The sequence below is a fragment of the Panthera pardus genome, unplaced genomic scaffold, assembly GCF_024362965.1.
Source record: "Panthera pardus isolate Hobbes unplaced genomic scaffold, ASM2436296v1 HiC_scaffold_6, whole genome shotgun sequence".
Classification (NCBI taxonomy): Eukaryota; Metazoa; Chordata; class Mammalia; order Carnivora; family Felidae; genus Panthera; species Panthera pardus.
In genome coordinates this window covers 100,852,145-100,868,825 of record NW_026526991.1, presented here as the reverse complement: position 1 = coordinate 100,868,825, position 16,681 = coordinate 100,852,145, and the positions used below count along the sequence as shown (strand labels likewise).

General features: G+C 47.6%; 1 protein-coding gene across 1 annotated transcript in view; it reads right to left on the bottom strand.

Annotated features, from left to right (window-relative positions):
- Window positions 1–10,405: 10,405 nt before the first annotated feature.
- ANO2 (anoctamin 2) overlaps window positions 10,406–16,681 on the bottom strand; it is a 341,871-nt gene continuing 335,595 nt past the window's right edge. The window contains exons 24-25 of the mRNA XM_053894601.1: window positions 14,871–14,976; window positions 10,406–12,958 (exon numbers count right to left, since the gene is read on the bottom strand). Coding sequence (XP_053750576.1) covers window positions 12,689–12,958; window positions 14,871–14,976 — 376 coding nt within the window. The 3' untranslated portion in view covers window positions 10,406–12,688. The remainder of the gene's footprint in view (window positions 12,959–14,870; window positions 14,977–16,681) is intronic.

Sequence of the window (16,681 nt, the reverse complement as noted above, 5' to 3'; positions counted from 1 at the left end):
TGCTTTCCAATGAAATCTTCCTTGCTGACCACCTTCTAAATACCTACTCCAGTCCCACATTGCTTCTTACCTGCCACCCTCCTTCCTTACAGCAACCAACCTTCACTGAGTGCAGACTATGTGTCCAGAGACTGTGCAAGGCTTTGGATCCTAGAGATATTAACATGTGCCCTTTTTCCTTCAGGGAAGTCAAGCCCACGGGTGAGTTGTACCTATCCTAACACCAGGCCCACTGCTGCACAAGCACATTTGTAGTGGTTTTGTGACAGAAGAGTGAGGAGTTGGGGACTGGAGAGAGGTCTGTCTGAAAAACAGTATAGAGAAAAAGCTGACCCTTTGGTGTGTGCACCCTTGAATGGGAACCAAAGGTCAGGTGTAAAACCATGGGTTTTCTGGCAGCACACCAGAAATGAGCATTCCAGATGTAGCAAAAGCCTAGGAAAAGAACATGGGAATATATAAGAGACCACAACAGATTGGTTTGGCAAAAGTAGAAAGTTTATATAATTAAATAATGGGTGGGGGGTGGGGGGAAGGCTGGAGAAAAAACCTAATGGCAGCATGGCAGAAGAAATAGCATAGTCTTTAAGAGACACCTGGGTTTCAGGGCACCTGGGTGGCTCAGCCAGTTGAGTTCTGCTCAGGTCATGAACTCAAAGTTAGTGAGTTCAACCCACATTGGGCTCGCTGCTGTCAGCATGGAGCCCGCTTTGGATCTTCTGTCCCTTTCTCTCTCTTCCCCTCCCTTGTTCATGCTATCTCTCTTTCAAAAATAAACAAACATTAAAAAAAAAAGACCTGGGTTTACTTGTGGCTCATGAATGTATTAGCTAGGTGTCCTTAAGTTAATTAGAGAGTGTCTTAGGGCACCAGGTTTTTTATCCATTAATGGGATCATTGTTATGGGTCTTTGTGAGGATTACAAATAATGACTCCAATGTGTCCGGTCCAAAATAGTCTTAATGAGTGGTTGTTCCATATGTGCATATCCATCCCCCTCACTTTCCCTAAACCCCTTTGGATCCCAGACCCACCATGTGTACGTAATCCCCCTTGCAGAGTAAAGGAGGTAATTGTAAAGTGTTTGTGGAGGGAGGTGGTGGAATGGTAAGCCTGGGCCAGGTGGCCACGACCATGGTGGGCCAGGAGTCTCCTGACCTGTCCTAAGAAGTGTCATGGAAGGGCATGCCCAGGGACGAGGGATGAGGTTGATGTAAGCTTGCAGGAGGATCCCTGGGCATGAGAACTGAGGGAAGGGCAGAGAGCTCAGCCTGGTGAGAATGGCATAGGTGAAGAGAAAGGTCAGGCCCTGTCTGGGCACCCCATAGAATCATGGGGCATGTGGAGGGTCAGGCAGCTGGGAGCCACAGCCTGTCTGACCATTGCTCCTGCTCAAACAGTACGGATCACGTAACTTGAGGAGTCCAGTTAGATACTCAGTGAAGCTTTGCAGCCTCTGTTGTTGTAGTAGTTGAATGAATTGATAATCCTCGTGTTGTCCATTACCTGACACCCCCTGCATGTACTTTCTCACCCCTCTCACCCTCCCTACTTTAATCCCCTTGTGTATATAATAACAGCTTCAAATCTCTCTTCAGAGTGGGTAATCTATAAAGAAATAGACATATCTTCTCTTTTTAAAAATCTCTTTACCAGTGAGACATGCTTTTATCTGATCCCTTGCTTTCCAAATGGCATGCCACTGCCCACATGCCTCGCCTATAAGGGGCAGAGAAATGGCTACATAATATCTTTCCAATATAAACTCTGATGTGAGTGAGCACTCTTCAATGTGCATCTGATTCTTCATTTCTGACCTTACTGAAAATAGATTCAAGAATGCAGACTTGCACTGATAGACGGTAGACACTTTTCAGAAAGCCCATTCTTGGTTGCCAGTTCTCTGAAGGTCCTTTGGGATTTTCTGATTTCGTGATCCTGGAAAATAATTGCCTCCATGTGGCATCCTGAACAGGAGATAGTGTAACGAGAGTCACCATGTTGGATTCTAGATGTGCCGTGATGCTATGAAGTAATCATCCAAAGATCAGTAGAAAAGCCAGTTTTCTTCTGAGGGGATTTCAGTCTTGATGATGAAGCATTTCAATCCAGAAGTCTACCCTGCTCCCACAATAAACTCTCTTTTCTTTGGTAGACGTTTATAAGGAACCACTCAAGGAAACCACAAAAACCATGAAAAATTAGTTTAGATTAATGCATTTTCTGAAAATCATGGCCTAGCGACTGAAGCTTATACTTGGGTATCACTTGATATGTTTCTAATGGAGTTGGTGCAATGTTTTCAGAAAACCACGACATACTTATTCGACGTCAAAGCAAGGCATTTGTTTTAAAAGCCAAGGCACATTAACAGGAGTGGGGAATAAAGACAATAATTCTTTAGTGCATCCTGGCTAGTGACATTGCATTTGAGGTCTCCCTCAATAGTTTACTCATCTGGAAACCCAGCCTGGAATGGAGTTTAGCAAACGTGCTGATGTCAAGAATGCTAACCAGCCAGTGCCGGGTACTCTGCAGAGATCATCCCAGCACACAAATACTCCATTTCCTGGCATCTGTGCCACCCTCTTGGAACCTGGACATTAGGTTTATTGTTGGCCACAATAGTCTTTACCAATGGGTTTTATACTGGGCATATATTTGTCTTAGCCATTGATGATGATGTTTTTCTTCTTAGAAATGTAGGTGTTTGTTACAATATCACTCCTTGATATAAATCTCATGATCTGCAGTCCCGAGAAGGATGCAGGGCAGGTATCATTTCTATGCTCCAGATGGAGAAAGAGCTCAGAGAAGTTGGAGTTCGCCCCACTAAGAGAGTGGGCTCTAGAACCAAGTCTGGCTCCAAAACAGAGTGCATTTTCCATTAGAGTACATTTTCTCAGCATCATATGAGTCTCTGTCCCCCAAAAGGCTTTACCCAAACACAGACAACTGAGAAATGTGCCTTCTTGCTTCTCACCAATGAGTGGTTTGGAGGGGTGGCAGACTGCAATTCATTCCAGCTTGGCCACTTCCTCACTTTGTACTCTCTAGCAGAGGCAACACTTCTTTGAGCCTTGAATTCTGCATCTGTGTGTGACAGAGTGCCAGAATCCCCTGCCGTGACCCCACATACCATCTCTGCCAGGTAAGATTAGAGGCTCTAGATTCAGTGAAGGCTGACACAAAGATTTCCTTCTGTGTGACAAGGGATTCCACAGAGTGGAAAGAGACTAGAAGCTTCTGTAGTCTTAGAGAGGCAAACCCTTAGATTCAGCTTGGGCTAGAGGCAAGATTTTTCAACCCTCCAAGACCCCCAACTGAAAATCCCAAATTGGCATTTATCAGAGTGGATCAGTGTGGCAAGAAAGACCCCAGGGCCTTAGACGGGATGTCCCTGTGTGGAAGTGGTGTTCTCGGTGGTGAACTTGACTTAATGCCAAGATCCAGCCATTCCTGGGGAAGGGCCGAGCCTGGTACACATGTGATGAGGCTGAAAGCCCTTGGGGATCCAGCCCCCTGTGGCACAGTGAGGCCATACCTTGTAGCAAGTGTAGGCCATGACTTTGTTATGATCAGAAATCTGTTCAGCAAGGGTGCCCATGTTGAGAGGCAAATTCTCCAATGGCGCCCTTTGTGCACGTTAGCCAAAGAGGAGAGAATACACCTCTGTCATCCCTTTAAGGGGTCCCTGAAAGCCCCCTTGGGGTGGAGTATGCTCTGGGAACTTGGAGGAATCAAAGGTAAGTGGCCTCAGGAAGGAGATATCGATGGTCTCTCATTCTAGCTTTATTAAAAATTATGTGGGCACTCAAGTGATTAATGGGGAAAACAGAGACATGCAACTGAGTGTGGCAGTGTGACTCACCTGGTTAAGTGTAAGATGGGGAATAAAAACACTTTGAAGGAGGTTGTAAAGATTAAGCAAGGTGATGAGTGTACAGTTCTTATCACGACTGGCTCCTAGTGAATGCTCCTTGGGTGGTGATTATCATTACTGTCACTATGAGTACTGTCACTATGATTATGTGACTCCACGGGCCTCAGGCAGAGCACCCGGGGCCAATGGACTTCTGAGGGAGGTGTCATGATGCTGAAGAAACACAGGCTGGAGTTTGAACCCCAGGATTAAAGCCCCCATAGCTTCAGTTTCAGAGGCCAGTGATAAGAGGCAACTTTAGAGTGAGATTCCTTCCAAGGGAGCCCAGGATCTATGGAAAGACTTCTGAAATGTATGGAAAAGTGTTTCATATCTTAGAGCTTATATATGAAAGAAACTTGAGAGAAGCGTTCCCAAATTTGGCAATAGTCTTAACATTCAGATGAAATCACCAATAAGCTGTGGAACTGAAAACAACTTTCTAGGTTCTTATTTTCTATCAGAAATAAAAAGCATGGTCCGAGGCGCTTTAAGGGCCATAGGCTTCCATGCAGATATGCCAAGTCCAAGAACCACACCACTCACAACCAGTCACAAAAATGGCACAGGAATGGCATTAAGAAACCCCACTTAGAAAGATATTAATCTCTTGACGGGTAAGCCCCGAGTTCTTGAGGAATGTGCACTTTGCCAAGAAGCACAAGAAGGGCCTGAAGAAGGTTCAGGACAACAATGCCAAGGCCAAGAGTGCATGTGTCGAGGCTATCAAGGCCCGCAACAAGACCAAAGAGGTCAAGCCCAAGATCCCAAAGGGAGGAACCACAAGTTTGCCTATATCGCTCATCCCATGCTGGGGAAACGTGGTCATGCCTGCATCGCCAAGGGTCTCAGGCTCTGTGGCCCAAAGTCTAAGGCCAAGGCTCAAACCAAGACAGCTCTGGCTCCAGCTCCTGCTGTGGCTCAGGCTCCCAAAGGTGCACAGGACCACCCCCACCTCCGCTGCCCCTCCGCCACCAAAGGCTCCAGCATAGAGGCTTCTGTCTGCCAGCATGAGGACAGAGGGACTGGCATGACCCCTTGGCTTCTATCTGCAGGGGTTGGTGTCCTCCTGTCCCATTGGTACAAATACACCTGTGTGTGGCAGGATCTGTCTAAAAAAAAAAAAAAGCAAAAGCAAATGTTGATTGACTTTGCTAGGGGAAAGAGTGAATTACCTTTCTCTTTCCTAATTGAAAACCTTGTTATGAAAAGCAATCAAAAAGCACATGACTAAAGATGTTGAGGGAGCAGTACTGTAATATAAAGGCAAGCAAGTCAGTTCATTAATAAAAAATAAAACCATTTGTCATAGATTTTGTCATGTTTCTGGTTTAGACTAAAATTTGTATTTTGGAACTTTTCTTTTCATGCTAAATATTCACTTTTGTACCTGATTTTATTTTATAATTTTGAGTATGTTTTCTTGAAGAGGATCCCTAAAATTGTAGAAGCTTCTGGGCCCACAAAACCAGGATCTGCCCAATGTTAATCACACTACTTTTAACATAACGATATTGAAAAGTGCTCTACATATGCTGCACATCGACGCAGAGAGGAGCTTCAGGGAGCTTTCTGGAAGGAGGTGGAACCATTGAGAAGACAGATAAAGAAGGAAAACCTTGCTCTGTGAAAAGATACTGAGTGATCAAAAGAGACAGGTGGAGTACAGTGAAGTCAGAGGTGAGGCAGTTGAGAAAATTTAAAGGGTTAAGGCAGACACTGAGAAAAGTTTCTGAGTGTAGTAGGAATGAGGCCCATAGAAAAGGGTGGAAGAGGCCTATTTTAGGGGCCTCATCTGTTTCTCAACTAGCAGCTTCACTCAGACCAAGCAGATGTGGTTCTTGATAGAAGTTGACACATGCTCTCTGAAGAATTAGATGCAGGCCAACCAGAGTCCATCATGCTGGGAGAAAACTAGGAGCAGGTTATTATGTGGGACCCTTGTCAAAAGTCTGCCTCCTTCCCTTAGGGCCTATGGCTTCATTCCCCTAATTGAGGAAGACATCTTGGCTTGGAAGCCTCAGTCCTCAGCTCCTTACTCTGTTAGACAGACAGGAAGTGAGACAAAGGTGGGGCAATAAAACATGAAGGTTCCTGAACTCATATGTAGAGCTGTCTTTTTGAATTCCCATCTGGCTTTCACCTTGCACTTCCTTTCTGCAGATAAAGCTGCATGTGCCATGGGAAGTGCAGAAGAATAAGTGGGTTCAACTGCCTGTGAGTCCTGGTGAGGCATCTGTCTTCTAGCCTGGTTTGGAAGGGGTCTGGTTCTTGGGGCACTGACATTTCCTGCTGTACAGAACAGGGAAGGGGAGCAAGAGGTTAGCCAGATGTGTAAATAGGGCTGCATTCTGAAGAAACATCTGCTCTGTCTTCCAGAACTTGCGGCTAAGCCTTCAAGGGTGGGTTCTGCTCTCTGGCGCCCTCTGCTGTGGCTGAGCAGAACGGATACTACTGTGGGTTGGGACAAGAGTAGAAATTCCAAGCAACTCTTCCCTGGGCTGAATTGGGTTAGGTTATCCAAGACTCAGATGGCCAGGGCTTGGGTTGTGAAAGGCGAGTAGAATGGTAACACGGAAGATAAGACTGACTATGCTCTTCATGTTTGCCGTACCATGGTGATCCTGTAGAACTGTACATGTCAACACATGGATGTGAATGGATGTTAGTGCTTGTCCAGTCCAACCTCTTCATTTACTAGCAAGGAGCATATCTTGGAAAATACATGCAGCAGGTAAAGGTCTGGCCATCAGTAGAACAGGAAATTCAGAAGAGTAGGGTATGGGGGGATGAGGAGACATCTTCACCTCTCCCAGATTATCCATGAAGGATCATACAAGTGAGAGCTTGGAAACTGCTAGAATAATATGTTTGAGATTATAGGTGGGTTGCTTCTGAGGGGAGGAGGCAAAAAATAACATGGTACTCCAGGAAGGGCATGCTTCTGAAATATGGAGGATCAAGACTAGAAGAAACATGCTGAGAAAAAGATGGTGGCCATGAAGATAAAACACTGGAAAGGTGATCCAAACCTTCAGTGTTTCCTTAAAGTAATCAAAACAGTTGGAATGGCTACACTAGACTCTGTTCCTGTACTAGAAGAGTACCTTCCAGAGCCGAGAAAGAAGTGATATGCAGACTGAATGTGGCCACAACATTTCAGGCCTGTTAAATAATGAAACCCGCATCAAGGCACATTCCGGTGAAATTTTTGAATTCCAAGAATACATTTTAAAACCCTATATGCACGAAGGCAGGAGGAAGAAAGAAATGTACAAAGGAATATCGATCAGGCTTATGCCAGACGTTTTCCCTCTGAAACCCTGGAAGACCATGAATTAATTGCCACAGCCATAATGTTTTGCAAGAAAGGATGGTGACCCAAGAAAGGTAAATCCAGCCAAATCACCCTTCCAACAAAAGCAAATGCTCCATGTCTTTGGTCAGGTCCCCTGGGATGGGAACTGCATACCTGGCCTGCAGGAGGTTGACTGGGAAGTGTGTTCCAGAAGCACACCTGCCGAAGTGGTGGGCAGGGGGAGGGGTGAGGTAAGCAGACCAGGGCAGCCAGAAGAGCTGAGCTGCAATACATTTTGGCCAATTCCATATGGAGCTCTGGAGCTGAGGAAGCCCTTTAGAATTATCTCGAATTGAGCCAAGGGGGGGCCTCCTCCACCTACAGAGATGAGAGGCTGCCCCCAGCAGAAAAGTGGCCCTGGTCCAGGCAGCCTCCTTTCACTTAGAGCAGTTGTGAGAGGGGCTTCAAACTGTGACCATCAGAAGCTAGGGAGTGAGCACCTCAATCCTGAAGGGATCTGGGTAGAATCTTTAACACCACATTGTTAAAAAAAACATATTACCTGAAGGTATACTCTGGACACCTAAGGGAAGACTGTGGCAATATAAAAAGACAGGAGCATTTTCCTAATTTATTTTTAACCTCAAACCCTATTTGGCTACATATTTCAAACAACCATGGGGCACACTGGTCCCTGAGTTTTCCCAACTCATTCTTGTCCTTACTTCTAGAATGCCTTCCACAGCCAGGTGGAATCTCCTACCACAATTTATGTCCGCTTAGAAAAGCACCTGGTAAGTTTCTCTCCCGTGTTTCTTAACAAGGATTCATCTGTTTACAAGGTTAGAACGTTATTTTGGGTGCATTAGCAAACCCAAAGGCTTTCATTCGCCTGGCAGAAAAGCAAAGTTCCATATGGCAAAACAACAGCCATTTTATTGAGTTAATGATGATTTTCTGCATCTTTAAAATCCTTGCTGAGAATAGCACCTTTCCCCCACCCCCAAGCGGTATTGTCCTAGACAGGGCTGCTCTGGAAAGGCTATGAGAGGGGAGAGAGGGAAGGGAAGTCCACCTTTTATTCCATGCTCTTTTCTTTACAATGAGTACATCAAGGAAATAGCCATCAAGATTATTTATGTAGGGGCGCCTGGGTGGCTCACTCAGTTAAGCATCTAACTCTTGATTTCAGCTCCAGTCATGATGTCACAATTGTGAGATTAAGCCCAGCGTCAGTCTCCATGCTGACAGCGTGGAGCCTGCTTGGGATTTTCTCTCCCTCCCTCTCTCTCTCTCTCTGCCCCTCCCCTGTTCACTATCTCTCTCTCAAAATAAATAAACATTTTTTTAAAAAGATCATTTCAGTAAATCAGCCATCAAGCGGATTCCATTTCTTTTTATTCTTAGTAAGGAAAAAACTGATGAACCCAATGGTAAATACTGTTTGCCGCCATGACCTCCATCTAGAGCTTATGGCTGTTTCTCTTGGAGTTAAAAATTCAGATGATTTAAACTATTTTATTTACATTTTACATTTTTTTTTTGCATTTTCTAAATCTTCAATGAGTATATGTCACTTTTATACTAAACAAAATAGATGCTATTCCAGATCAATGTAAGTGACCACACATATACCATGAGACCACAAATGAAGTCAAAGTAAACTCAGACATTAACTGTTATTATTTCTAGAGAAAAGGTGTAGGAAAAGGAGTGATATTTTTTTCATTTCTTCAGTGTTACAGATGTTTGCTCATAATTAATTTTCTTTTGTATTTTACAGTGAAATGTCAAAGTTTATAATTTCCTTAAAGAGCAGAGGGTGGGGGGTGCTGTTTGGCTCAGTCGGTTAAGCATCCAACTTCATCTCATGTCATAATCTCACATGAGTTCAAGCCCCGAGTCAGGCTCTGTGCTGACAGCTCAGAGCCTGGAGCCTGCTTCTGATTCTGTGTCTCCCTCTCTCTCTCTGCCCCTCCCCCACTTGTGCTCTGTCTCACTGTCAGAAATGAATAAATGTTTAAAAAAATAAATAAAAAAGCAGAGGGTAGGTTTCATTGTTTGTTTTAAATTAGGACTGGGGATGACTGGGTGGCTCAGCTGGTTAAGGGTCTGACTCTTGATTTTGGCTCAGGTCATGATCTCATGGTTCATGGGATTGAGTTCCAAGTTGGGCTCTGTGTTGAGTGTGGAGCTTACTTGGGATTCTCTCTCTCCCTCTCTCTGTTGCTTCCCTGCTTGCGCACTCTCTCTCACTCTACCTCTTTCTTTCTCTCTCTCTCAAAATAAGTAAGTAAACATTAAAAATAAATAAATTAGGATGCACCTACCATCTCTCTACCCAGACTAACAAATCCTTTGGAAAGTTCTTAGCCTACATCCCAGTTGCTGCCCTGTTGGGCAGGCACTTCTGGTGGTCACGCTGGTAAGGCAGGTGCTGAGATGATCTTAGCCTGGGGATGGGGGCAAATCACAAAATTCCTAATTCATTTGTAGTGAGAGAGAGGGAGAAAGTGGAGTCCTTTCAGGGTGGAAATGTATATCTGGGCAGATGGAATCTCCCTTCCTCTCCATCTAGATCTCCCTGGGAGGTGCTGTCTGGCCTAATCACTAGAGTGTGGGCTTTGGCCACCACAGGCTTCCACACCCAATCTGCAATCCCTTAACAGGAAGGGGTGGGGCAGGAAACAAAACAAAAACGCCCATTATGCAATGGAAATTAAAATGGAGCCTCTACCCCTGCTACCAATCCCCTCTACCTTGCTTGACTTTTTTTCTCCATAGCACTTATTACCCCCTAAGACACTATACAGTTTATTTTCATTGTTTATTGTGTCATCCTGACTCACCTACAAGAAGGCAGGAATCATTGTGTTGAGTGATGTATCCCAAGTGCCCAATATGGAGCCTAGTACATGGTAGTTGTTCGGTACATACTTTTGAATAACATTCAAGACAACTGAGGGGCGCCTGGGTGACTCAGTCAATCGAGTGTCCGACTTCAGCTCAGGTCATGATCTCAAGGTCCACGAGTCTGAGCCCCGCGTCGGGCTCGTGGTTACAGTTTGGAGCCTGGAGCCTGCTTAGGATTCTGTCTCCCTCTCTCTCTCTGCCCCTCCTCCACTCACTCTTTCTCAAAAATAAATAAACATTAAAAAATTGACAACAAACTTATGGGATAAAGGGATTGATAAGCTACATGAAGCAGAAGAAGAAAGCAAGATAGCATATACTGCATATTTGCAACCAAAAATACAGATGCGCTTGAGAGGGAATGACAGTCTGGAAGGAAACACAGCAATTGTTGATGTTGATTACAAATTTGAGGACTGTGAGTGATTTCATTTTCTTGTGTGTGTGTGTGTGTGTGTGTGTGTGTGTGTGTGTTTGAGAACAGGGGAGAGAGAGTGTGCATGGCAGAGAAGCAGGGGGAGAGAGAGAGAGACAGAGAGAGAGACAGAGAGAGAGAGAGAGAGAGAGAGAGAGAGAGAGAGAGAGAGAGAGAGAGAATCCTAAGCAGGCTCTATGCCCAGTGTGGAGCCCAATTCGAGGCTTGATCCCACAATCCTGGGATCATCACCTGAGCCAAAATCAAGAGTTGGATGCTTAACCTACTGAGCCACCCAGGTGCCCCTTGTTTTTTAGATCATCTGACTCTTGGTGTGCAAGTTCCACCTCTCTGATCACACAAAAAGTGTGTACTTGAAAAAAGGAAAAGAGGTGGGGTCCTGAGCCAGCCACAGTCCATGCAATGTGGGTGTCTTGGTGCTGGAGGTGGCCCCTGACCATCAGAATGGACCATCACTGCTTGCAGGAAATACCAACCCCACCCACACCCATAGGAGTCCTGGGGACATCCTCCTCCTTTTTATGGGCCTGGAATCTCCCTGTCATTTGTGCCCCTGAAGTGAAATTTTTCTCTTATTGGCCACTTCCCTCCCCGCTGAGTTAGCTGAAGCCTGTTGTAAGATGATGCAGTGTTTTGGTAATACTGTAGTTTGAATCTAGGCTAACATGGTAAGTTTGAACATTAAAGCGTGAAGTGGTTAAAATTTATTGTAGGACTACTGGTATGTGAGCGGCGTGGGACAGGATTGTCTGCTGCTCCTTCTAAAGCTGTATCTATGCCCTGGAGTCCCCATGAAAGAAGGAGCTACTTTCCAGAGCAAGAGTTGGCAGGGCAGTGCGATCCTGCACATGGCCAGGAGGACACAGAAGCCATGGGGAGCGGCAAGGATGACCAGCCCGGCACCCCAGGCCCTCGAATTACCAGGTGTGCTGAAACATGAGAACACTCATGTCTTCTCTGGAGTGTGGCCCTCCTCAAAGCTTCTATGCAGACACTGAGAATGACCTGGGAGGAACTGGGGCCGGGTCCCGAGGAAGAGGACTGTGCAACAGGTTTCTGGACAGTGTGTGGGGCTGAAGTGTGCAAAGGACGGTGATGAATGGTGTTTGGCCTTTGCTTCCAACTCTACTTGAAAATCTGGCCCCCCAGCTCTGGGAGGAAAGATGTAACCTCAGAACCATCTCGGGTCTGTCACTGATTTGTATATAAAATGGTAAGCCCCTTACCTCTCCAGCTTTCACATTTCCTGCCTCCTTTATCCCTTGTATTTCTCCAGATCCCTTATTACTAGCTAAAATCCTGTCTCTCCCCAGAAAGTGAGCTCCATGAGTCAGATATTTTATCTCTTCTACTCTGCTTATCTCTCATCTCAGAGACCATCTGAGAAGCAGTTGGTCCTCAATAAATATTGGTATGAAGTGACAGAAAGAGAGAGAGCCACAGACAAGGAGACGCATCTTTATAAAGAATGTTTTGATTTATTTTATTACTTTAAATCTGAACCTGCATAAAGTGATGGTTAGTTCACAAGCTCAAAGCATCCCCATGACATGGAGACAAGCTCAGGTTGGGACCTCTGCCACTCACCATCAAGTCCTGTGGCCACAGCCATCAGCCCTGTGACTTAATTTGTACCCACTGAGGCTGTGACAGTCCCAGCTGCAAGCGACTCAGAGGGGTCTGCTTGGGGAGCTGGTGGGAAGGGGAGAGGGATCGCTCAGGAGGGGGGCTTGCTCCTCTCACAGACTGTGACCACGTGAGAGGGGACACCTGAGGAAACGCAAGGAAGGTGCATGGTGCCTGGGAGCTCTGGGGTAGAGATACCCAGTTCTTGCACCGGGTGACTCAAAATGGGGTGCTGATCCCCCAAAAGGATACAAAGAGGACCTAAAAGGAACTTAAGCTTGAAGTTTCTGAGAAGCAGCTCCAGTTCTCTTCCTGCTTGTGCTTGCTCGCTCGCTCGCTCTAACCCCTCTTTCTTTGCACAAATGCACCTTTGCAAAGACCCCCCTGAGGCCGGGCCCTGGCAGATGCCAGCCAGCCCTCCCATGCAGGTGCACAGGCATGCTCGGTGAGGTCCCCTGCCACTGTGGCAGCCCCCGTGGTGGGGTCGACTCGCTCACACATTGGTGTGCTGTGAGGCAGAAGATGCAATGCTGCCTGGCTGGCTTCGGCCCGAGGGTGCCGAGCTGGCCGCCCGGCTCCTGCTCCGACGCCCCCCTCCCAGGCTCCTTGGGGCTGGCTCATCCGTCAGCTTGAGTTTCTCGTGCTCCTCCTTCAGGAAGAAGTCCACCAACAGGCCCTTTTCTTTCTTGATCTGGTCGCTGATGTCCGTGGGGATATCTGGGATCATCCAATCCACGAGGACACTCAGGAACATCACGAGGTTCTGCCAAAAAGAAAGGAGAAGGGTTGCGAGGAGAGGCCCAGCCCAGTGGGTCAGAGTGAGGGTCTCAGCAGCGGGGCTGGCAGTGTGATGCCATGGTGGCAGTGGTGGAGAGCACAGATCCAGGGGCAGGATACCTCCGTGTTCCTCTGGCTCTTCTGCTTACTGGCAGGTGGTCTTAACCAATGAGCAGAAGTGTCTGTCCCGCAGGGTGCCCATGGAGAAAGTGGAACAGTAACAGCACCTGCCTCCCAGAGTTGTTGCAAGGATTAAGTAAGTCAATACCTTGCACTCAGTGGAGCTTGAGAAGTGTCACCTATTGCTTTTTCCCCACCAGTTCTTCCCGCCTGGTTTCTCAGCCTCCAGGTCCCCTGCTCCAGAGCCTTCTAGGAAATGGGCACAGAGCCTGCTGGCCTCTCCAGGGCTTCTGCTGGGCCAGCGGCTCCTCTCTTGCTTCCTGCTTGCCTTCTGTCCTCCATATCAGAGCCAGTCCTTTGGTTTCTGTGCTGAATTCTGGTTTCAGCAAACCTCACACTCATCCTGCTCTCTCTTCCTGCTAAGGTAAGTCACACTGGCCCAGCTAGGGTCCCTGCCCCTAGCTTCCCCTTCTCCTTTCTAAGCTTCTGTGCACACTTGGAATTGGCTTCCTTCTTCCACCTGTGGAGCCCCATCCCTTCCCTTGGAAACGCAGGTAAGACAGGACTACCTTACCCTGCAGCATTTTCCACTGAAGCGGTAAATATATCACAACAGTGCCAGCATGGCCCGATCCCCACCCAGTTCCCAGGCCATGCTCTGCCCAGTATGCTGCTCCAGTGGTGGCCTTCTCTGCCTGCCAATCACGTGCTTGCTCTGAGATCTGGGCACAAGATCATAAGGGTATGGCTGTCTTCCAGGCTCCAAACCTAGTCCCACCTTGACCTTGAACCTCGCTTGCACCCAGGGGCCCAGAGGAGGGCCCCGGGACCAGCTGCTGTTTCCAGAGGCTCCTGGGTGCATTCGTGCTCTAAAGCTGCTTCAAGTCACACTCTTCTCTTAAGCCAACTTTCACATTGCCAACAAATGTTACAGGTGAGCTGTGGGAAAGCCAGGGGACACCTGCAGGGGGGCATCGGAGTGGTTTTTCTAACAGACCGCCCCATCTCCCCAGAGGAAGAATGGCTATCTTCTTTAGGTGAAAGACTAGCCGAGGGGCTTCTCCACTTCCTGGGCCAGGGGCAAAGCCAGATATCTTAGAGCCCTCCAGAGATCTGCCTTCAGGGAATACAAAAGCCTGAGGGAGTGGAAGAGAAAAGGATCTTGAAGGCCGGCAGGACCCCAAGTGGGAGCTGGGGCCACGCCCTTGGCGGATCTCTGCCGTGCAACCGGAGCTGCGGCCATTGTCAGAGATAGCAATCACGGGGCTCGAGTTTGCTATTCACCGAGGCATGGCCGGATGGCTCTGGGGCCCTCTCCGCCAGATGTCTCAGGGGCTGAGGCACTCTAACAAAGGAGGGAGCCAGCCGAGAGCTAGAAGAATGATTCAGAACTTGAGCCCTTTCTTGGGCTGCAGAGACCAGGCGGGACTGTTTGTCTGCATCGGGGATGAGATTCTGGTTTCCACTGCTCTTCTCACTTCCTGTCTTGTCTTACGTCTGAACGGGACTCTATCTCCACCCTGCAACTTACTCCACATCTGTCTTGTAACCTTACTCTGTGTTCTATTCTCTTGCTGCAAATCCATCCATGAATGGAAGCCCTCTCAAGAGTGCTTCCTGCTTCCTCTGGGGAGGCACTCACTTCTGCCTGCCACATGCAGACACCCCTAGGTCACAGCGCCATTAAAACCTGCAGATGAGGAGCAGGTGAAGAGCCATGTGGTCTTTACCCCTGCAGCCTGGATTCTAACTGGCTACTCTTTATCTGAACAACTCACCTGGAAGATTATGACAAAAGCCAGACGGGCAGACAGAATGGACCAGTACTGTTTGGAAAACTCATACGGGTTCGGGGCCCACGGCGGCTCTCGGTAATCCTTAAACCTGCCCAGAGAGAAATGTGGTGTTAAGATTGGGATAAGGTAGAGGGAAGGGGGTGCTTCTCCAGGGGGAAACCTCAAGGTTGAGAGCAGCAGGCAAGCCCCTGCCTCCCCAATTTGGGAAGTAGCAGGAAGCAGGGAGGAACAAATGTCTGTGGAACTTAAGCCATGTGGACAGATCATAACGTGGTCAGTAGAAGAGAATACTGACCAACCGTGGAATAAACCAACAAGTGTCCATGGAATAAAAGTACCAAAGTCCAAAACAACCAGTCTTGGCCTTGATATGTCTTTTTCCAACACTCTCTCCAACAGCCCCCACAGCTTCCTCTGGTGTCTGGATTCTTCTTCCAGAGGAGCCCAAGGCAGTGGATCCATGTTGGCTCCATGAGCTTGAGAAGGGAGGGGAGATGCCCAGAAACCTTGGACAGTTCTCTGCAGTCCAGGGGCTCAGGGAGAACACAAGCACCTGTGGACAATCCTAGGCTTCCTTTCTGGCTAGCTGTTTCAGGACCACAGCCATAGAGGGGCTGGCCTTGCTTGGTAGCTGCATTCTTGCACCCCAAGGAAGGCTGACTCAGACCAAGCTCAAGGCTGAGTGAATTTGGGGGGGGTGGCAGTAATAGTTGCTATTGGTCAGTATCTTCTTCTACTGACCATATTTATGATCTGTCCATGTGGCTTAAGAAACAAAATGTCAGGAGTGCCTTAGTGGCTCAGTCAGTTAAGCATCCAACTCTTGATTTCAGCTCGGGTCATGATCTCATGGTCAGTTGTGAGACAGAACCTGGCATTGGGTTCTGAGCTGGGCAGGGAGCCTGCTTGAGATTCTCTCCCCCCCCCCCATCCCCCCAACGCGTGTGCACGCACATGCTCTCTCTCTCTCTCTCTCTCAAAAAAAGGAAAAGAAAAGAAAAAGAAAGGAAAGGAAAGAAAAGAAACACAATGTCAGTGCGTGATGTAAACTCGTGCCTCTTTCTCAGACCCGTGGAACCATCTAGGGCTTTTCCTCACCGCTGCCTTTTCACCCCCATTCTGTGATGACTCATGTTAAAAATGGCTCATTTTTTCAGACTCACTTTTTTCTAAGCCTGGAAAAGTGACAAGAGCTGGTACCAGAAGAATTATAACGCTTCGTGGAACTGTTTTCTCCCTGGAATTCAATAGATCTTTGACGTTGAGTAAAAGCAAAACAAGCCCCGGGCTGGGGGAAGGAGTAGGGTGGCATGAGGCCACCAAGTGGGGTGCATGGCTGCCAAGGAAGGCAGGGGCAGGCAGGGTACTCTGCCCGAGGAGGGGCCACAAGGAACATGCAGAATGTGCCAATCCCTGAGCAAGGAGCTTTACTGGAAGTTTTCCCCATTGGATCTCCACCACAACATCCTTGGGCAGGCACTGATATCCACATGACACAGGAGGAAACTGAGGCTCAGGGAAAGTCAATTACTTGCCAAGGTCTCTCTCATGGCCAGCAAGAAGCAGAGTCAAGGTGAGACCCCAAGTCTGGCTGAAGGCAGGCCTTTTCTCTATTGTCACAAAGCACCTCACCAACAGCTGCGGTTTGAGGCGGGGGATTCAGAAATGGGTGCTTTCTGTCCCTTCCCTGCCCTGAACGAGCCAGCTGCCCTAAAAGATCCAGGAAAAAGCACGGTGGCTTCCCACTGTCCAAGGAGAGATGCAAGAAGAAGAGAAGGAAAAAAAGAGGAAGA